The sequence below is a fragment of the Sceloporus undulatus genome, chromosome 6 (genome assembly GCF_019175285.1).
Source record: "Sceloporus undulatus isolate JIND9_A2432 ecotype Alabama chromosome 6, SceUnd_v1.1, whole genome shotgun sequence".
Classification (NCBI taxonomy): Eukaryota; Metazoa; Chordata; class Lepidosauria; order Squamata; family Phrynosomatidae; genus Sceloporus; species Sceloporus undulatus.
Window position 1 is genome coordinate 82,467,401 of NC_056527.1, and position 22,113 is coordinate 82,489,513.

A 22,113-nucleotide genomic window follows, 5' to 3' on the forward strand; every position below is an offset into this window, starting at 1 on the left:
AAAAATACATGTAAATTATATCTAAAATGCAGGTATCTCATATCTGGTATAGAATTTCTAAACAAACGAACAACAATTGTCGTTATACATTAAAAATTTTGTCAAATATAGTCATCACCTTTACAGTTTATGGCTATCTAGCTTATCCTAGCTTATCCCATAGGTTTGTTGTGAGGATAAAAATAGGAACAAGGAGCATATATGCTGCTTTATTTAGAGGAAACATGAGGTAGAAATGTAAGAAATAAACACACTCTGGCCTTGTGAGTGAGCTGACAGAGGAAGCTCAGAAGCACAGAAAAGTGGAGGGATGACAGCATTGGACAGACCTGTTTGTAAATATTTCACATGACCCAAAAAGTTGCAGATGCCATATAACAGGATTCTAAGTGATTTGCCTGCAACTCCTACCCATCTGAATCTATTCTAGGCAGATAAAGGTATCAATGGCTAAAGTATAAATAAATATTAAATACCTGATACTGAGGAGAGGCCGTGTTTTGTGCACTTGAACATCACACATTGGGCAGTATTTGTTGGTTTCCAGGTAGCGGACAATGCAGGTTTTACAGACTAAGAAGGAAACAAAAGAATAGAGATGAGAAATGACAGTTGGCTGGTGTTGCCCTACCTCTGACAGCAAAATGTCTTGGGCCAACTGTGCAATCACCTCATGAAAAGCTATTCAGGGAACTCAACTTTTTTTAATTAAATGCATAGTGACTGCTCGGGAATTCATTGGTTGTGGAACATCCCCTAAATTTTAAGGCCCAGAAGGACTCCCAAACTGTAGCAAATACTCTAGGGAAAGTTGTAAAGGAAAGGAAGTAAGAACCATTAAAGGTTAAACTAAAATAATATCATTTATTGTATTAGTTTCTTTTGCTCTGCATATAAGATACAAAACTATAGTGAAGGGGACCATAAAGCCTTCTATTCACTCAAGTCATAAATTGCAAGGTTCCATGACAAAGAAGCAAACTGCCCAACATTTAATTGGTTTACAATTATTTTAACCATTTGGAGATAGGCAATTTGTATTTTGTAACTGAGATCAGTGGTATAGTGAACCAGGGTTAAAATGGGACTTTCTCAATTTCACTTTTTGATTTATACAGATTATCACATCATCTGCAAGCCCTACAAGCCATCCCTAGTTCTCCTCTCATTTTAGCTGCAGTCTTCACAGTACCCTGGGGTAGGGGTAAGGAAATGTTTTCCCAACAACAATGGATGGTTGTGAGACAATTTTCAGAGAAATAGCCGTGGTAATCAGTATACAAGGAAGGAAAGAGTGCTGAGGCATATTACAGATCCATCTAAAAAGTGGACTAAGTCCACAAAAGTTTATGCTGAAATAAATTTATTTTAAAAGTGCCACAATACTCTTCTCTTTCTGTTATGAATTATCCCTGTTGTTATGCAAACTATTTGAAATGGCCTGGTCTTGAATTAGCTATTAACATCCATTACGCCTACAAACAACCTATTCCTAGTAGGGATTAGAATTGGTAGAAAAGCTCCCACAATGCATGGAAAGATTGGGAACAATACACTTGGAGAAAGCAAATGCTAATTTCAGATGATATTTTGTTTTCTATATATGAGTATGTGATATAGTCTATACACATTGATATTTATTGTACCCTATTGTGTACTGTTTATTTTTTATCTGAACTGCTTGTCTGTATTTCTAGTTTTACAATAAGCACACACACACGCGCACACACACAGAGAGATAAACAGAATTGATAGAACATCTTTTTGGACTTTAATGAGGGTGGCATAGCTATTAGGACTATTTAATTACATGTACTACCAAACTAACAGCTATACCACTGCCTAAAATGCCATGAGGCAGATGTGAATGAGCACATTGTACTATCTGAGGTGACTATGTTGCAACTAATCCCACATCTTAAGGATGTTCACTTCTGTTGTTTTAAGTTTGGGGCCCTACGCTTCTACCAGCTAGAAACTGCATGCTTTTCTACATACTTCTCTTTGCTGTTTGAGAGTTCTCCAGACACTCTACGTGTTTTTAATGCCTGAACTCTGTGCCAAACATTTTAGCAACAATAAAGACCTGAAAATCTAGGGGTAACTGCGTTGACCAGAAGACAAATTCCAAAAAGCATATTGCAGCGATACCCTGTTAGGCTAACCCCCCAAATACCAAAGTGATTGCAAGCTTTCAAGACTTTCAGGTCTCTTTGTCAAGCAAAAGGTTACAAAAAGTGTGTTGGGGAGGGACATGATCTTACATTCATGTCACCTGCATGCTGTGTTAAGAGGTAATGGTGAGAAAGAGTTCACAGATTGTGGCTCACCCAGTAAAGACACCATCATCTCTAAAATTATGCAGAGTATTTCACCAGCTCACTACTCATCCCCATCTCTTGGTGATTAATGGGAAGAAATTCTCAACTGCTAATATGAGAGCTGTCGTGTCTCAAGTATGTCTGCACCTTATCTCTTGATTATGTGCCTCTTTCTCAGTAGTAAAGCAAATACAACCTTCAAACACTGCACTGAGAATATTCCTGCCAGAATACTGCAGGGATTTCTTGGATTTGTAGTCCACAAATTATTTCCCCCCAAATCTGATCTCAACAGGTGTTAAGATTATTCTGTGTATACTACAGCTGACTCTAACACTGAAATGAGTGTGGAGAGTAAGACAGGTTCCTAATTAAGTCCCCAGAGTTTCCAGATTTGGTTTTGAACTTACAAGAGTGTAAGCATTCCACAATGGTTGTGGCATCTATGAAGTAGCCTCCACACAGGGCGCACATCAAGTGTGGGTTGAGCTCTGTGATTTTTATCCTGGTGGTCCTGTGCATTTTGGATCCCGAGGAGCTCAGTGGGTTCTTCCTAGAATGGAAAGGAAAGGGGGAAAAAGAAGAACCAGAGTAAATAAAGCAGTGTAAGAAAATATGAATGCTGAAGCCATGCTTTTCAAATCAGAGCTGCACAGCAAGTTGCAGTGCAGGGGTGATACAGATGGTAATTCAGATGTGTATAGGTTTGGACCACAACAACAAACTCCATGTATTAAGATTACCTTTGGGTCTGTATATCTTGCTTTCAGTGTTTGAAATTAACAAACAATACCAGTGCTCCCTTCATCATTTGTTCCTAATTCAAGAATCTCTGGCCATTACCTGTGCTAGCTGAAACCTCTGGAGAACTATAGGTTGAGAAACATTGGTCTAACGTATTGTAGGCAGTGTTAAGCTAGAAGATGACACAAAATTCATTATAGCTACCTACAAATTTTAAACTCATAAAACTCACTGTGGCATAGTGGCTAGTGATCAAGGGTGTGACCTGGGTTCAAATCCCTTCTCCTTAAATTCAGTGGATGACCTTGAGCCAGTACTATCTCAAAATCTAACCTGCTTTGCAGACAGGGGGGGAAAACCAGGCACTCTGATCTTCTTGCAGGCAAGGCAAGATATAAATACTGTATAACAAATAAATCTTAAGAACAGAATACTTTCTCTTTTGCCTATGTGATAGTTTAAGAGCAGAGATGGGCAGTAGCAGAAGGGAACAATTTTGGCTTCTTACCAAGTGGCATCCGCTAAACGCAAAACCAGAGATCACTTCTAATTGCAACTTCATGTTTTCAGTACACTTTTATTGGGTGTTGGGAAAAGAGTCAATGGGTGTGAATAAGGGAAAACTGCTGTTCCATGAGCAGCAAGCTGCACCTTTTTTTGGAGCAAAAAAACAAAACAAAACAAAACATTGAAAGAAATAAAATGGAGAGCGGGTTGGAGTCTGGAGGAAGCCTAGGCAATTGCCACAGACATCTCAGAGAGGGATAATGTGGCTCACAGGCTGCACTTTCCCCATATCCTTTTCCTTTCAACTTTCTGTACAGTTCCTAACACTTGTCAGAGAGCAGCATATAATTGTTATTGTTGTGTTCATTCAAGCTGACTTATAGCAACCCTAAGGCAAACTTATCACGGGACTATCTTGCCAAGATTCGGTCATAGGAAGTTTGCCATTGTTCTCTCCTGAGGCTGAGAGGGTGTGACTGAGCCTAGGTCACCCAGTGGGTTTCATGGCCAAGTGGGGAATCAAACCCTGGTGTCCAGAGTCTCAGTCCAACACTCAAACATCTATGCCACACTAATCTGCATGCTGCTTTGGTGTGCTTTCGACTGAGGAAAATGTTTTATCAATTATTTACTTAAAAATAATAAATGTTGCCCATTTCTTTGTTTGCCTTATATTACTATCTATAAAGCCTTGAATTAAATATACATCTATACTGGACCTTATCCGCCATGAGCAAAAGCAGAGAAAAAGATTTAGGGTGGAAGAAACAAATACTGCCTCCTTAAAATCAGGATGCTTGGACGATAAGCTTTTTCTAGGATACACCATGTGTCTCAGATTAACTGAAGAACTTTTCTGATCTGAAATAAACTTGGGGCTTCACTTCTATTTTATAGGTGAAAGGGACTGGTTTTTAAAATATGAAATAGCAAAGCAAGCCCTTTTGGCCATTAAGCCTGGTCTAGGCACTGTGTTTCCCCAAAAAGTACCTTTCCCAAGCCCTACATTTCTCAAGCTCTGCCTCAAAGGAGACTGCTCCTCTGTTTCTGTTTGAAGCACTGTTCAGAAATTCCAGTCATGCATTCTGACTGGACACAGCAAGTCCAGGGTAATGATTCATTCACAGACATGATGGGCAACCTCTTCATAAGATGGGAAATCTATCCACACTTCAGGCAGAGGCCAGGACAAAATGATCTTCCCACAGTGGAGAGGTTGACTTGGAAGGAGTCACCGAGCCACACAGGGAATCTCCCAAAAGCCTTTAAATATATCCTTATTTATTTTTCACTGCACTGCACGTTAGCAGTCCTTTCATGGTATGTTAGTACCAGCACACTACCTGCTTGACAATTACTGCTCTTACATGTCTGCAAAACCTAACATACCAAGCTACTGAAAGTTCAACCAGACTTTTTAGATGTATCTGAACTTCCATGTGCATGGTCATTGAACTGTGGCCATGATGTACGTATCCAAGGACAGCACCCGATTACACAATCTGCATTGCACAAATACACCTTCAAGTCATCTGCTGAACACACAAATATTCTGATTCTGAACAGATTTAACATATGTGTGTGAACATACAAATGTCTGAACTTTCCATACTGTAGAATATTAACATACTAAACTGTGCAGAATCCATATTCTCCACAGTCTGCTACCTGCACAACACTGTCCCATTTGTATACTTTCACATTCCTCAGTACATCCATGAATAGTATATACACACTATCACTGTATGCCCTTAGACCCACTCCTTCTGTACAACACATTCTGCTTTTATGCACTTTACTTGATAAAATGGTACTGAAGGAAAAGAACAACAACAACAATACAGACATCTCTCTGTAAACAGCTCTCTCACATACACATGCTTGTATGGTTACACACAGACATCTTTTATATTAACAACTTTGAGCATGGATTTCAAATTCAAAATCCAAAGGCCTCTATCTCTGGCCTCAAATCATTCTGCTCTGCTTGGTTTCTTCCATACACTAGGCAGAAGGAAAAGGAAAATCTATGGCCTCTTCACGGTAAACAACTATAGCACTATGATTCTGCTTTAACGACCATGACAACATTCTGATGGAATCCTGGGATTTTTGGTTTAGGAGAGAAATACAGTATTTAGAATTCTCAACCAGACAGATCTAGTGTCTCCCCTGACCATAAACCCCCAGATTGCATAGGATGTAGCCCTGGCAGTTAAAGTGGACTCACAGTGCTATAGTTGTGTGGTGTGAAAAGTGTCCTATTCTTAATTTAAACTCCATAAATTGCTCTCTGCCCAAGCAGATACCACTAAGGCAGTGCTTCTCAATTATTTTCTGTCATGCCCCCCCTAGGAAGAAGAAAACATTTCGCGCCCCCCGTGCAACTATAAATAGTATCATATGTCTATAAAATTGTTATAAGTACACCTCTGCATAACAGAGCCTCGCGGCCCCCTTTACGGAGCCTCGCGCCCCCCCCTGGGGGGCCCGCCCCACTATTTGAGAAACACTGCACTAAGGTGATATGGTGTATGGACACATGCAGAGAACTGAGCAGGGTCAGATACTCCTTGTCTACTTCTTTTCTGCCCCAGAATTCTCTGTGAAGATACAGTACTATAAACAGTTCTCTGAAGGGGTGGGAAATAAAATGGGGAAACTGCTTCTGATGGAGAGGGGCATTAGATTAAAAAAAATTACCAGGACTTGTTTTGCTTTGGTTCCCCAACATGAGTCTGAAAGTTTGTTTTTGTGTTTGCATTTCAGAAATGCAATCAAATTCAGCAAAGAACAATAGAGAGCCACAGGAGAAGCCTACAGAGCAAGAGAAAGAGAGAGAAATGCCCAGAAGATCCTTTTCATCCCTCACTAGGGAAGGAGAAGCACAATCTCCAGACATATCGAATTAGAAGTTGCAAAGCAAGAAAGGCACACTCTGGCTTTGTATCATGTCTGGTTTTGGTGTGCTGTAGTAAGAAAAAATAAGACAGACCACATCACGCGCACACACCCTGATTTTGTCAACTATGTTTTATGGAACAGTCTGGCAGGTGCCATGTTAAGGATTTTTTTTTTTAAGGCTAGTCGTTGCTTTTTAAAAAGTGGTTGAAAAGGAAGAAAGAAAGGAAGATGGATGCAACCCTATATATCTACTCAAAATTAAACATTATAGAGTTTAATGGGTCTAGGATTACAACTCTGGGGAATCTGCCTACAAAAAGGAATAGTCAGGAAAGAAACAACATTAGTTTTTAAAGACTGTTCGATGTTCAGATTCTTCCTCTCACTCTTTTTTTTCTTATGCATATGCACACCTCCCTGAAAATAAAAATCCAGAGCTTTGAAAGGTTCTTTTTAAAGACTAGACTGAGGATACTGAGTGTAGTTCCAAAGATGAACTCTTCCATACTCTGAAAAAGTAGCATCTCAGGGGGGAAAAGCTACACAAAACACTTCTCCACAACATGCCTAGTTTAACTTCTCCTCCACTTTCCATGCAGAAGCACAGAAAACATGCAGACCCCCATCACTGACGTTAGTAGTTGTAATAGTCTAGAAAAAGTATTAGCACATGATGCTGACATACTGGCCCTTTAAATATGGATTTAAAAATAATCTTCTACAGCTTGCCCTGATACTTATGCTCCACATACTGAAACAAGTTACTGCACATAAGTGTTGCGCCTCAGGTGCCTGGAAGCAGCCAATCCCCTCCATCATTCTACAGCAGAACACAAGATGTTTATAATACAGCCCCCATTTTGACTCCAAGGGTATTTCTCAGGCTGAGCCATCTCCACTTCTAAAGGCCTTTCTCCACTGTTGTACCTTAACCTGACAATGAATGACTTAAAAAAATCATTACCATTCTCTTATTTTTTTAGGAAAGCAACAGAGCTGAATGTACCAACTGTAGACAGTGCCACTCAAAGTGATGATCTGTGTACCAGGGGTAGTCCACGGCTGCCATTCTGTGGTGAGTTCCCAGGAAACAATGCAAGTAAAAAGGGACGAATATGGCACATTGTGAAAGATAATTCCTGATCCACCACATCGTAGCACTTGAGAAAACCTGAACTTTAGAACAGCTGCATCTTGAACCCATTCAACAATCTTAACTATGTGGAGAGGCAGGTGTGGGGAGGGTGTGGCCCTTTAAATGTTGTTAGACCACAACTTGCATAAGTCTTCACTATTAGCTATGTTGGCTAGGGCCAATGAAAGATGCCATTCTGTGACACCTGGGAGACCACAAATTTCCTAATGCTTTAAGGCAGGATACTGCAGACAATTCTGAACTGCAGCTCCCATGATCCCTCACCACTGACTGTATTGGCTATTGTTGGTGGGAGTTATAAGCAAAAGAAAATATTAGAGAGCCACATTGGCTCATTCATACTTGAAAGGGAACCTGGGCAGTAGAGTTTTGCATCCGTATCTATGCGCTTACTAGCTCTGATACTCAGTTCACCTTCTAACTTTGCAAATATCTGACTGCAAAAGACCCAACATCTCCCTAAAAAGCAAAACAGAGACAATGTTTTCCCAGAGGAAGAAAACAGAGACACTTACATTAGAGGCAAGTGACTGCATCATGAGTAACACAGGTACTCGCAAGGATTACCCCCAGGCGCACACATTGTCAGTAGAAACCAGCAACCACTGTGTATCTGCAAATAGATACTCCCTCCCTGCTGTTCCTCAGGCTGTGTGGGAGATCAGAGCCACAGCTCTTATTCTCGTGATTATTTTGGAAGAACTAATGTCCTGCCTGCACAGAAAATATATAATAATTCAACATATGGTGCACTCAAGTATGTATAAAATTCTGGACCAAGAAAAGCTGAATTCTCTCTGACATGTAAATAAAACACATATTTACATATTACTGTCTGCTTTACATAATTTAATTTCTACTTGTCATGGTTGGGGAGGAACAAACTGCCATGCACAGCACTGAAGCCCAGTGCCACAGAAAATGTTGCTTAATACACACAGATTTATACATACACCTCTTTCCACATTTTCACCAGATCTTGCATACACACACATTTTCAAGCCTACCTCTGCATCCGTCAGGACAAAGAGGTTCCCGCTCTCTCTGGCACACTCTGCAGCGCTGCAGGAGGAGAGCATGGGCACATCTCTGGGCTGTGTGCTGCATTCGGATCCCTCAACCACACACAGTTGGCGGCTGAACACCACCCTCCAAAAGATGCTGTCTCAAGCAGCCATTTGGTACGCCTCTACAGCAGCCACAGCAATCAGCGTGAGACTGTCTGGATTCAGACCAACACAGATCTTTTTTTAAACTCCTAAAATTGCTTGTTATGTTGTTCCCCACCCCCTTAGTCTCAGTAACTCATCCTCATTTTTCATTGTGCATGCATTTGGAAAAACCAACCACTTTGCCATGTTTCCTTTCTAAAATGCTTCAGGAAAGCTTTCAAACTTCAAAGGCGGGTATGTTCAAATTCAGCCAGCACAATCGTCTGCTTCTCAAACCATTGCCCCAGATATATATTACTGGCAAAGGGGGGGGGGGGAGAAGACCCTATGAGAAACATGTCAACCCAAAGTTCAAACTGAAAGCCTGAGAGTGAGATCTCCCTGTACCCGTAACATTTCTGTAGCAACCAGGTGCCTTAATATATCAGTCCCATGAGTGACCCCTACCCACTAAGAAATTCCATGTGGCATTATGAAGCGCCAATTTTACACACGTGTAATGGAGACAAGCTACATCTTATACTTCTCTTGCACTTTCCTGGATCAAAAAAAGCAGGGGGGGGGACCCCAACAATTAACAGCTGGCTACAGGAATGTTCAACATGGTGGAAACAGACAAGTTGACAAAACTGATAAAAGAAAAATCACTGAAGAAATACAAAGAAAAACAGAGCAATATGTTAAGATTTTGGAAAGAAAAGAGGGGTGACACTGCAGTTATTGTCTATCTGATGTACTAAATTAAAGGAGAATAAAACAATAATTGTAACAAAGCAAAGGCGAAAGGAGGTACAAAGTGCAAGGTGCACTTTCAGACATATATTTATATAGAAAGTATACAAGTTGATATAGAAAAATGATTTATTAATACTAAATCATAAGGCAGTATGATTTACCAAAAAATTAAGAGAAGTAGAAACCATGAATCACAAATTATGAAATGTCCTACAGCTGTGTAACACATTAGAGAACCTTTTTGGTTGAGACGATGTAGAATAACGAATAATGACTTCTAACAAACAGAAGAAGCAGAACATAGATTAGCTAAAAATAAATAATGATTTATTAATAGTAAATAAGGCGGTACAATTTACCAAAATAATTAAGAGATGTAAGGAGTAAACCCAACAATGAATAAAATAAAAAGGGATGAGGGATATGGATTTGCATTCAAATAGTGAAACTTTTCTATAAATGATATATGGATGAATGATGCATGATAACTACCGGTATTATGTTCATGAATAAAAAGGTTTTCTAAAATATAAAAAATCAGGAGGGCTTGGAGACATTTCTGAAAGCCTGTTCTCAGAAGAAAACAAAGACAGAAAAGGAAGGCATGGCTCACTGAGACACTTCAGGGTTTTTGGTTGTCTCCAAGGTGAAAGGAGGTGGGAAAAAGGTGTTCCTTTCCTTTCCTCTCCGCCACATCTCACTCTCTCATTCAATACAATCGCATGTAGAATGGGTGCAAAGGGAGGTGGGAAATCCTTGCAATTCTGGGTTTAAAACTGTATTTTCCACCTCCACACCTTTCTCTTTCTGCCTCTCTTTTCCTTCTACACTATATTTGAGAGTGTGTGTGTGTACTGTATATATATATACACACACACACACACAGAAACACACACACACATACATACAATAGGAGACATTAGCAGCCTCACAACCCCTCCTGGATGGATCAGGCAGCTTTCCTGTTGCTATAGTAATTCCTCTACTTGGCAAGAAGCCAGATTATTATTGCAACTAGCCAAGGTGGAAATGGAAAAGGGGGAAAAGTGAAAGTGAAGGGGGGAGAGAGGGAGATAGATGAGGAGGGAAAGTGGATAAAATAAAGGATGCACTGCCTTGGCATTTGCACATTGTTCAGGGACTTCCATCATTGAGCGCCATAAACACAATAACAAAGATCCCACATAAAAAGGGACACAAGGGTGCCCTATTACTGTACTCCTAGAAAAAAGAAAAAAGGGAGATCAATTGTTTGGTTTTACTGATAAACATCAAACCTCTCCAGTAATGTGGAGCTAGTTCCCACTTTACTGGGAGGGAAGGGAATCCCCAGGGAACACTTACTAGACAGGAAACCCGACTCAAGGATAAGCATCCATAGTCTGGCCGTGAGCAATCCTCCTGGTTGGCTTGTTTTGGCCAGAAAATCTCTGGACATGAAGTTGTTCTCCCATTCTGCCAAGGAGCCAAGCTTGAAAAATAAATACCCGTATATTCTCGACTATACGTCGACCTCATGTACAAGGTTTTGGGGCAAAATTATGGATTTTGATATGTCCCTTGGGTAAGTCGAGGGTAAAGCTTAGGGGCATGCAACAACGGATCTAAATGATGAAGCAAAGGAAAATAATGCCAAAGATGCCTACAAAATTATGGCAGGCATAACTGTTTTGGCTCACGATAAAAGGCTGGATGGAAGAGAGAGTAGAGGGAGCTCAGCACTTCCAGGACAGATTTCACTCTTGCCTTTCACCAGGGAAGGATTCCCTTTTTAATATGAGTTAAAGTATAGTATTTACACTGACCCGTGGATAAGTCGACCTAGGTTTTTGGAGTCAATTTTCTGACTACCATTTCTAGACTTATTGATGCCTGTGTATATACACAGTAAGTAAATCGTTCCCCAGCATCTCCTGAGTCTTAGCCTACAAAGGCCTACTTTTGCTTTCTTGAAAACGCAAAACCTGCACACACGTCAGTTTGGAGAGATAGATGTGGAAGAATGGAGGCCGGAAATATGTTTACATTCACCCAGATTTTGCTTTCTTTCCAGATGGCACGTGCCCCATCTTGCACTGCCTTTGAAAAGTCCTTCAACTTTTAAAAGGATTCCATAGCCAAGAAGAATAAAGGAGCAACATATTGATTTGAATGGGCTGAGATTTTTCCCCTTCCCACCCATAACCACATTTTTTAAATTATCTTCCCCATTGGAAATAATGGCCAGGTTGAGAAAGACTGTGTGGTCCAAAGCACACTGCAGAAATAATCCAGTTTCAGAATGCTTTAATTGCCCTGGCTCAATGCTACAGAATTCTGGGAACTAGTTTTGTGAGACATTTAGCATTCTCTGTCAGAAAGCTCTGGTGCCACAACCAACTACATTTCCCAGAATTCCTTAGCAGTGAACCAGAGCAGTTAAAGATGTCTCAAACTGGATTATTGCTGCAGTGTGCTTTGAACCACACAGTCTTTCTCAACCTACAGTGGGGATTGGATCTTTAACTCCTCTCTGATCTAGATTTTGCTGCTATGATCAAAAGTTAAAGGTCCCTGTCTGGACCATCCATAAACATTGGAAATAATTAATCCTTTAAATTTCTGGGAGAAAAGTGGCATACAAATGAAATGAAATTAAATAAATAAACGCAGCAGTCAAACTGCTCATCGATACAAAGAAATCTATCTGGTGAATCCTTTTATATCTATATCTATAACTATATCTATATCTATATATAATTAAGTTGTTTTTTTAAAAAATAACAACAGTACAAAACAAAGAATTAATATCTTGGAGGACTATATGTAAACTTGCATAATACTGGTAGCTATCATTTGTGGGATAACAGCAGTAACAAAGGAGTTTATCACACTGGAAAAGGAAACGCGATATTAGTGCTATGTTCCCACCAATATCCCATAAATATAGTATAATAACGCAACACTTTTCACATGACGTCATGTGATGTCATAATTACTGCGTAATCATCCCTTGAATAAAGTGGCAAAATCGTTTTTAAAAAGCAGCGCAATTTTGCCACTTTATTCACAGGATAATCACACAATAATGATGACATCGTATGAAAAATGTTGTGTTATTGTTCACAGGATATTGCTGGATTATAGCGCTAATATCCCGTTTCTTTTCCAGTGTGATAAACTCCAAATTCCTAAAGACATCACTCAGATTCGCTAGTTGATAAGTTGGAATCAAAGTATCTTTCCAAAGAATAGCGTGATGAGTAGGAGGTCCGATAGCAAATGAGTTGGGGTTGATGTAATCAATAAAAACGGACAATCATTAAAAAGGTGTGTGGTTTCTTTTGTCCATTCCAGAGTCAAAGGGTATAAGAAAGCTTTCCCAATAACCAAACGTCCCAAACTCTTTTCTACCACTTATTAGTACGTTCCCTGTTTTCCAGCTTCTTGCAATTATATTCCTGGCTGCTGAGATGAGAAATGTGATATGCTTACGATGGTTCAGATACATTGCAATAACAGAAGGCCCAGACAAAAGGGTACAGTTTATTTCACAATAAGAGAGATTTGTCTCAGTATTGCATTCCAAAAATCTTTAACCTTGGGATAGTCCAACCACATGTGTTCAAAGGCGCCTAAGGTGTCACAGCCTCTCCAACACTTTTTCATCATGCGGGACAGTTTCACAGGTGTTATATACCATTTGTATATTAATTTTAGGGTCCCCTCTTTATATGGGGGTGGAGGGAGGTTCAATCCCATGTGGCTTCAGAGATATCTAAATGTAGGTCCAATTGCCACATTAACCTGTCCGATTGATTTTTGCCATAAACAGATTGCACAATTTTTTTGTATATAATGGCTGCCCATTCCTTGCAGTCCTGCCCTTTGTCCATGCATAATATTTCATAAAAGGTCATTGGACGAGAGTAGTTCCCTTGTAACATCACATTTTTTGCAAAGGATAACACCTGTGATATCTGCATCCAGTTTGGTTGACATGTCACAGGCCATCTGTCAGAGTCTATGATTTTCATTTCCCCTTGATGTCTGTGAATGCCATCCCCTTCCAACCTTTAAATTGAGCTAGTTTGTCTATGCCAAAAAATGGGGATGTAATATATATGGGCAAATGGGGAAGGGGCTTAGTACTAGTATATGGCTCCATTGTTTCCAAATAAAAAAGGAATTATAATGAAATGGGTTTTGTCTCTCTCTTAAGGTGCTCTGTGGCTTAATGGAGAAGAGCAGTTTCAACTCAGCCATACTACAGGAGTTTACTTCCATAGATCCCCAGCTGGTGGAATCTGCTTCCATAATAAGATTGGAGAGTTGGTTTTATTAGACAGTATGATAATATAGTTTCAGGTCCGGGATCGCTAAACCACTTTCTTTTGTGTCATGTACCTAAACGATTTGGGCAATCTGGGTCTCTTTTCATTAAATAAAAATTCTGTGATCAGTTTTTGACAGAGTTGGGATTTGGAAGGAGCCGGTGAAATGGGGATGGATTGGAATAAGAAAAAGAGGCGTGGGGTGATAAACATCTTAACAATGGTGATTCTCCCTAATATAGAAAGATTTAGAAGTTTCCATTCTTCAAGTTTTATTTTTATCCCTTTAATTATGGGATTATAGTTTCTAAGGATTATCTGGGATACATCTTTTGTTATGAGGATGCCAAGGTGTGAAAACCCTAAGGGACATAATTGTAGTTTTCACCGTGGCAGTTTGGACCACAGATAGGGCATTCATATACATCAATTTGGATTGTTGGTAGTTAATCTTAAAAGCCAGAATGTTTCCCAAAGATGTCCGACGTGTTTGTTTGTTTGTTTTTATTTCGAGGAAGGAGGTTTCCGCCAGTAAAATGTCATCTGCATACAAAATAATTTTGTGGTGGGACTTAGTGATTTGTAAACCCTTTATGTTTGGGTTTGACCTAATGAGTTCAGCTAGAGATTCAATAAAGAGTGCAAATAATATAGGTGAAAGAAGGCAGCCTTGTTTAGTGCCTCTGTATAAATTAAACTTCTCAGATCCCATCCCATTTACTAACATTGTTGCTTCTGAGTTTCTGTATAAGAGTTCCAAAACAGATGTGAAGCTATTGCCAATTCCATTTAACACTCAGAACAAGAAATGCCATTCGACCTGTTAAGTGCTTTTATGGCATCTAACAAAAGGAGGGCTAAGGGTGTTTTTGTTTATGAGGAGTGGTGTATTAGACTGAGGACTCTGTGTATCTATCTCGTGAATCTTCTCATATCTTCTTGAAGGGATAGAAAGAGGTCCAAGACCAAAATACACTGCAGATATAACCTAGTTTGAGACTGGTTTTACTGCCGTGACTCAGTGCTAGCAAATTCTGGAAACTGTAGTTTTGTGAGACATTTAGCCTTCTCTGTCAGCGAGTTCTGGTGCCACAATAAACTCTGGTTCTCATTGTTCCCTAGCACTGAACCAGGGCAGTTAAAGCAGTCTCAAAGTGGATTATTTCTGCAGTGTGTTTTGGACCTTCGTTTCCTCCTGAATCATTTGAAATGTAGTGCTGGAGGAGACACCATGGACTGCCAACAAGACAAATGAAGAGATCCAAGAGCAAATCAAGTCTGAATTCTCCCTAGAAGCCAAGATGACTAAACTAAGGCTATTCATCAGAAAGGACGTTAATGCTGGGGAAAATGGAAGGCAGTAGGAAAAAAAGACCATATTGTAGATGATTGATTGCACAAAGGAAACTACAGCTCTGAGTCTGCAAGACCTGAGCAGAGCTGTTAATAACAAGTTTTCTTGGAGGTCTCTCATTCATATACTGTATAAGTCACCTTAAGTCATAGCCAACTTGATCACAAATAACAACAACAAAATGAGGTAGAATGGAGAGGAAAGGGAGGAATTGATCCCATCACAATTATGGAAATAGAAGAATCCTGCTTTTTAAAAACTTGCTAATTTTCTCAGGGTCAACCCAAGATATTTTTTTGCCTGAGACAAAGCAGTGTGCTACTGACCCTCCTCAAATAGGATGACCACCTAACTTATTGTGGCATCCAAAACAAAGAATCAGACCTCATTAGTTCCTCTACTTTCCCTGGTAGTAAAATATATTAGCACATGAAAACAAATAATGATTTGGTATCCTGTCATTACACTCAAAATCTGCTGCCTCCCTCTTTGTCATGACAATGAAGGCTCTCACCAAAGATCAAAAAGACAAAAAGATTAGCAGCAGCATTAGCATTGTAACTCTTACTCTACTAACTATACTTGTTTTTCTCCACAAGATTTATTTTATGGGTTTGGCTTGAACTATGAGGGGAAAGTTATGGGGTCTGGCTTGAAATATGAGGGGAGAGTTATGCAGTCTAGCTTGAAATATGAGGGGAAAGTTATGGGATCTGGCTTGAAATATGAAGAGAGTTATGCGGTCTTTACTAAGATCTACAAGCCTATTTACAATCAACCTTCAATTTTACCCAGACCATAGGTTTCTGAAAACAATGGTTTTGGGGAAGATCGCTCCAAAAAGCAGAGATCCCCCCTCCCCACCTACAGAATATAAGCACTAGCCAATTCCTTTGAATTAGTGGAGAGGAAGGCAGATTTATGTGACAGGCTTGCTTAAAAATATGGTGACTGCAGCCAAGAAAAAAGATGGCTAGGAATGGGAAGGGCAGTTATGAAAGAACTAGAAAAGATCCTAAAGAGCAGACATAAAACTGAGCATTGAAGTCAGAATTGTCCAAGCCACTGTATCGTCAGAATTGTCCATCATCATATACAGGTATGAGACCTTGGACAGTGAAAAAGCTGATACTGTAAAAAGAAAATCAACTCATTAGAGAAGGTGGTGCTGGAGAAGAATGGTGAGGATACTGTGGATGACCAAAAAGGCAAACAAATGGGTCCTGGAACAGATCAAACCAGAACTCTTCCCGGAAGTCATGGTGACCAGCTGAGGCTATCGTACTTTGGCCACATCATGAGAAGACAGCATTCATCTGTAAAGACAATGATGCTAGGAAAGGTGGAAGGGTGTAGAAAAAGAGGAAGACAGCAAGCCAGATTGTTGTTGTTATTAGCTGCCTTTGAGTTGGACCATGTGGATGAGACATCTCCAAGAATCCCTATCCTCCACTGCCTTGCCCAGAACCTGCAAGCCCTTGCCCATAACCCCTCTGATTAAGTCTATCCATCTGGTTTGTGGTCTTCCTCTCTTTCTTCTACCTTTCCTAGCATTATTGTTTTTTCTAGTGATCCGTGTCTTATCATTATGTGGACAAAGTACAATAGTCTCAACTTGATCATCTTTGCTTCCAAGGAGAGCCCTGGTCCCTATTCAAGAACCCATTTGTCTTCTTGGCTGTCCATGGTATCCTAAGTACTCTTCTCCAGCAACACATTTTAAATGAGTTGATTTTCTTTCTGCCTGCTTCCTTCACTATCCAGCTCTCATACATAGTAACTGGGAATACAATGGCTGAACTTAGTGCTCAGTTGTATATCTTGGCTCTTCAGTGCCTTCTCCATTCTTTCATAGCTGCCCCTCGCATTCCTTAGTCTTCTTATTTCTTCTTGACTGCAGTATCCATTCTGGTCAATGTTTTGGTCAGATATGGGAATTCTTTAACTATTCAATTTCCTCCTTGTCTAGATTGAACTTCTGTATTTCCCTTGTGGTCATTATTCTGTTTTCTTTATGTTCAGCATCAGCCTGCCTTTGCACTTTCATCTTTGACCTCCCTTATAGCAAGCCAGATGGCTATCCCAATAGGGAGGTCAAGGGCCTGAATCTACAGGGCTTAAAAAGAGCAATGGAAGACAGGGAGAGACTTGGAGATGTCTCAGTCAGCGGCTGACTAGAAGGCAGTTAACAACAAACAAAACTTAAAAAGGAGTGGGACAAATGCACCACCATTCCCTACACAACACCACATTATAGGCAGAGTAGGGAGGTGGCATAGAAGTCTTCATCCCACTCTGGCCTCCATGAGGTAACAATTAATATCTATTGCGAAACTAATTCATCCAGTTTTAATGTACTGCTTATAATTGTGAAAAAACCTGATTTGCTATTGCTATATAGAATTTCTCTGGGATTTTGTTTATGATTATGTTGCAACATCAGAGCTCTCTGAGAGAGAAGATCCAAATGTTCCAAAACTACATTAGGATTCTAGCTTGAGACAAGTGGCAGTAAAGTGTGTATCATAAGGCAGTTAAAGTGTCCAAAGTGATTTCTGCAGTGTTGTTTGGACCAAAGCAGCTTATATATATACCAGCAATTTTTTAAAAAAAAGACTGAAAATACACAAAGAACAGAAAGAGGAAGCCTATAAGTGGGGAAGAAACGAGTCAAAAAAAAATAATAATAATAAATAATTAAAATAAACCAATTAAAACATTTTTAAAAATAAAAAATAATTGTTTTATTTTTTAAAAATGTTTACCCTTAAATTGATTATTAATTGTCTGTAAGTGCTGTTTTAAATATTTATACAACAACATATAAATATATAAAACAGCACTTTAAAAACAATGAAAAAATCCAATTAAAACGATAAACATTTACTTTAAAAAAATAAAACAATTTTTTTTATTTTTGTATTTGCCTTGGGTCCCCAACTGGGGAAAAGGTGGGGTACAAAATAAAAATAACATAAATAAATAAATAAATAAATAAAATAATTTGAATCCTGCGTTTCTCCCAAAATTGGGACCCAAATGCAGATGTAAAATAAAAACAAAGGTTTTCCTCTTTCTTTCTTTCTTTGCTTTCCCCCCCAGATGTGTGAGACTAATTGGGTTTTTTTTAAATGGGAAATGGTGTTTCTGAACATGTTTTTTTATTTTATTCACAAATACATTTAGATGCTTAGGGTTTGTGGAGAAATGCTGGCCCTCAGTCACTCAGCCTCTCTTGGGAAAAGTTTATCACTAGACTGAGCCACGTCAAAAAGAAATCCCTCATTTTGAGGCACAAAGAGAAAAGGATGAAGCCCCGCCCCCTCCTCCAACCGCCATCAACGAAACCCGCTCGCGCTCTCTTCCTCTCTCTCTCTCGGGTGACGTTCCCTTTCCTGATTGGTGGAATGCTCAGAGACGGTTGCTATAGTTACGGGCCTGATCCACCACCCGCTGGCAAGATGCCAATCGCCCAAAAGGGAAACCATTATTAAGCCCCCTCCTGGGGCATCTTGGGCAGTAGCTCCCCGCCGCCTCTCCTCTCCACAGTCTCACCCTCCCCTCACATTGTAATCAAAGTCTAAAGTGTAATAAAGGTCTTTCTTTGGTTTTGAGGTGTTTTTTAATGCCCCCCCCAAAAAAAAATTTTTACTTCAGGATAAGAATCCCATTTCTCCTGACTGGAAGCTTTGTCAAATGAAGCACATTTAAGAATTATAGTAGTTTCTAGGGGGAGAAATAATAATAATAATAAAACAATAATAATAACAAAGGTGTTTGGAGAGGCAGCTATTTAAATAACAACAACAACAATAATAACAAGGGTGTTTGGAGAGGCAGGCTATTTAAAAATAATAATAACAGGTGTTTGGAGAGGCAGCTATTTAAATAACAACAACAATAATAACAAAGGTGTTTGGAGAGGCAGGCTATTTAAACAACAACAACAATAATAATAACAGGTGTTTGGAGAGGCAGGCTGTTGCCAGCTATTTAAGAATTACAGTAAAGTAGTTTTTAGGAGGAGAAATGATGATGATAATAATATGTTTGGTGGGGCAGCTTGTCGACAGCTATTTAAGAATTACAGTAATTTTTAGGGGGAGAAATAATAATAATAATAAACAAAGATGTTTGGAGGGGCAGGTTGTTCCCAGCTATTTAAGAATTACACCATCCGCTAAAAACTACTATAGTTCATAAATGGTTGGCAACAATCTGCCCCTCCAAACATCTATTATTATTATTATTATTATTATTATTATTATTATTATTATTATTATTATTATTATTATTATTATTTCTCCCCTAAAAACTATTGTACATAGTTCTTAAATAACTACAGTAATACTGGGGATGATAATGGGGATGACAGATGATAATGAGGAAATGGGATTTTTACCATGAAGGAGGAAAAGCGTGGATTGTTATTATTATTGTTATGAATTTCTTACACATCTCTCCCCATGGCTTGAGGCAGGGTACAACATTAAGATACCAGGTTAACACTTCATATTAAAATTAATAAACATCAAACAAAAAGGCGTCTCTTTGGAGGGGCAGATTGTTGCCAGCCATTTAAGAACTACAGTAGTTTTTAGGGGATGGTGTAATTCTTAAATAGCTGACAACAACCTGCCCCTCCAAACATCTTTGTTTATGTTCAGAATATCTCTCTCACTTGAATATCTACGCTTAGTCCCACACATCTGAAATTAAGAAAATGGGATTATAATCCAATCCTTACTTCTATTCCCAGAGTTTACATTTTATATTCTAAACATATTCTGCACTCCCATGCAAACTACTTGCTGTATCATGCAAGGATGGACATAAATGTGCAGGCTCCTTTTTTCTCAGCCTTTACACATCTGGAATTAGGAGGGAGGGCTGTTAGCTCAGAACATATGGTTTGAGTACTGTACTACTCTTTCTCTCCCCCCATTCCTTCCTTTACTTAAAAAGTAAAAGAAAAGAAAAGAAATTAAGCACTGGAAGTGGAACCATGCCAGCAAACAAACCAACCTGCTAGTGCAAGCTGGTTTTAATAAAAAACCTCATGCTAAACTCAGACTCACTCATGGACTAAGAGATGTGTAATATTTCCAAAAAGGTAACAATTTTTCATACAGCACAATTCTATGCATACCTACTTAAAAGCAACCCCGAGTTAAACTGAGTTTACTCCCAGGAAAGCATGTAAATTGTAAAAGATTCCAGTCTTATTCTTCCTCGCCATACGCACACAACATAACTTCCATCACTCTTTCCTAAACAAATCTATTCCCCTGAGTATATCCCCCCATATAAATTACATCAAAACCATATTTTCTAAATACATATATATATTGGTCGGAAGCCCAACTGCTTTCCTCCTTGTATATATAAATGCAATATGTTGATTCAGAATCTTATTTCAATTTGAGCTGAGCTCATGCCTAGGAGTTCTCTAAATGCCAAGGCTTTGTTCCAACATATGTCAGAAAATTAAATATTAGAAAAGACACAAGCATTTCTAAATATAAATAGAATTAAAGCCTCCAGTCAGTGGTTTCCAAACATAGATCCCCAGATGTTGTTGGACTGCACATCTCAGAATCATTAAGCATTAGCTATGATGGCTGAGGCTTTTGGGACCTGAAGTCCAGCAACGTATGGAATCTAGTTTTGGGAATGACTGTACTAAAAACATTGGTCACCAAGGTACAGTTTATCTCCCTGTGTCTGTCATTACAAGCCACAGTGTCCTTGTCAGGGGATATCAGATTTACAGAAAAATTTTGATACGGTACTTAACACCTCTTTCTTCGTAAGGACTACAAAATCAATTCAAGTTCTAGCTGCTGATTAAAATTACAGAATAATGATTTTCACAGATTAATTAGTGAAATCTAAAGACAAGCCACTGTGCAAGTATCTTGGCGTCTTTCTTTCTATACAACATTTGACCAACCTTTAAAAAATAGCTTAAATATGAAGGTCCAGATAAAAGCAAACATGGATTTGTTTATTTGATTTATAGCCTGCCTTTCTCTCAGAACTAAAATTCAAAGGGGTTCACAGTAAAGCCAACTGAAATTACAGCATTAAAACACTTATTTAAAATGATACTATCTAAGAAAACTATTACATTAAGAGAAATTTAAGGCTACTTTTTGAAAAGTAGTGCTCATCTTTCCTCAGATGGCATGTACTAGTGCATCTATGCACACAGGTACAGGCAGGTGATATATTGTTTAGCATACTGTAAGACACATTAAATAAGATAAGATCAGTTCATAAAACATTACAATGCTTTGATACATAGACATTCCAGAAGCAATGCAAGTATAAAATGACTGACGTGTCAGGCTCTGTCTGTTTGTGAAGAAGAATGTTCCAGCAATTAAAGTGAAGCAATCTAGCTCATTACAGAAATCTGATTAAAAATCACTCAATATTTAACATAGTGTAGAATAGACAGAGTCGTGTTAATCTGTAGAATTAGTTTGTGGAGAGATCTTGTAGCATCTTTGAGACTAACAGAAAGAAAGAAAGAAAGAAAGAAAGAAAGAAAGAAAGGGGCAGCATGAGCTTTTGTAGTCTTCATCCTACTTCCTCAAATGCATCTGAGGAAGCAGGCCAAAGTGTACGAAAGCTCATGCTGCCTATTTCTTTCTTTCAGTTAGTCTCAATGGTGCTACAAGATCTCTCCACGTACTCAATATTTAACAGTACATGTAGACATTCTACATGATACCTATAAATTTATATGGGTGGCTAGTTATGGGTGACTAGTATAGAAATGGGAGCCAGCATGGTTTAGTGTTCTGAACATTGGACTACAACTCTAGAGCCCAGGTGGGTTCAGATCCCCACCTGGCCACTGAAATTCACTGGGTGACCATGGGCAAATTACAGTCTCTCA

The 22,113-nt window shown here is 39.1% G+C and overlaps 1 protein-coding gene across 11 annotated transcripts in view; it reads right to left on the reverse strand.

The window, feature by feature from the left end:
* PCGF2 (polycomb group ring finger 2) overlaps positions 1–22,113 on the reverse strand; it is a 67,487-nt gene that overhangs the window by 29,122 nt on the left and 16,252 nt on the right. For 4 of the 11 annotated variants that reach the window (XM_042474806.1, XM_042474805.1, XM_042474810.1 and 1 more), the window contains exons 2-3: positions 2,732–2,874; positions 477–573 (exon numbers count right to left, since the gene is read on the reverse strand). In XM_042474806.1, the coding sequence (XP_042330740.1) occupies positions 477–573; positions 2,732–2,874 (240 nt within the window). Of the gene's footprint in view, positions 1–476; positions 574–2,731; positions 2,875–3,573; positions 5,587–6,275; positions 6,501–8,147; positions 8,265–8,639; positions 8,872–10,031; positions 10,306–10,883; positions 11,121–18,386; positions 18,422–22,113 lie in introns of those variants that run through there. The other 7 variants (XM_042474809.1, XM_042474814.1, XM_042474812.1 and 4 more) reach the window with 7 other exon arrangements.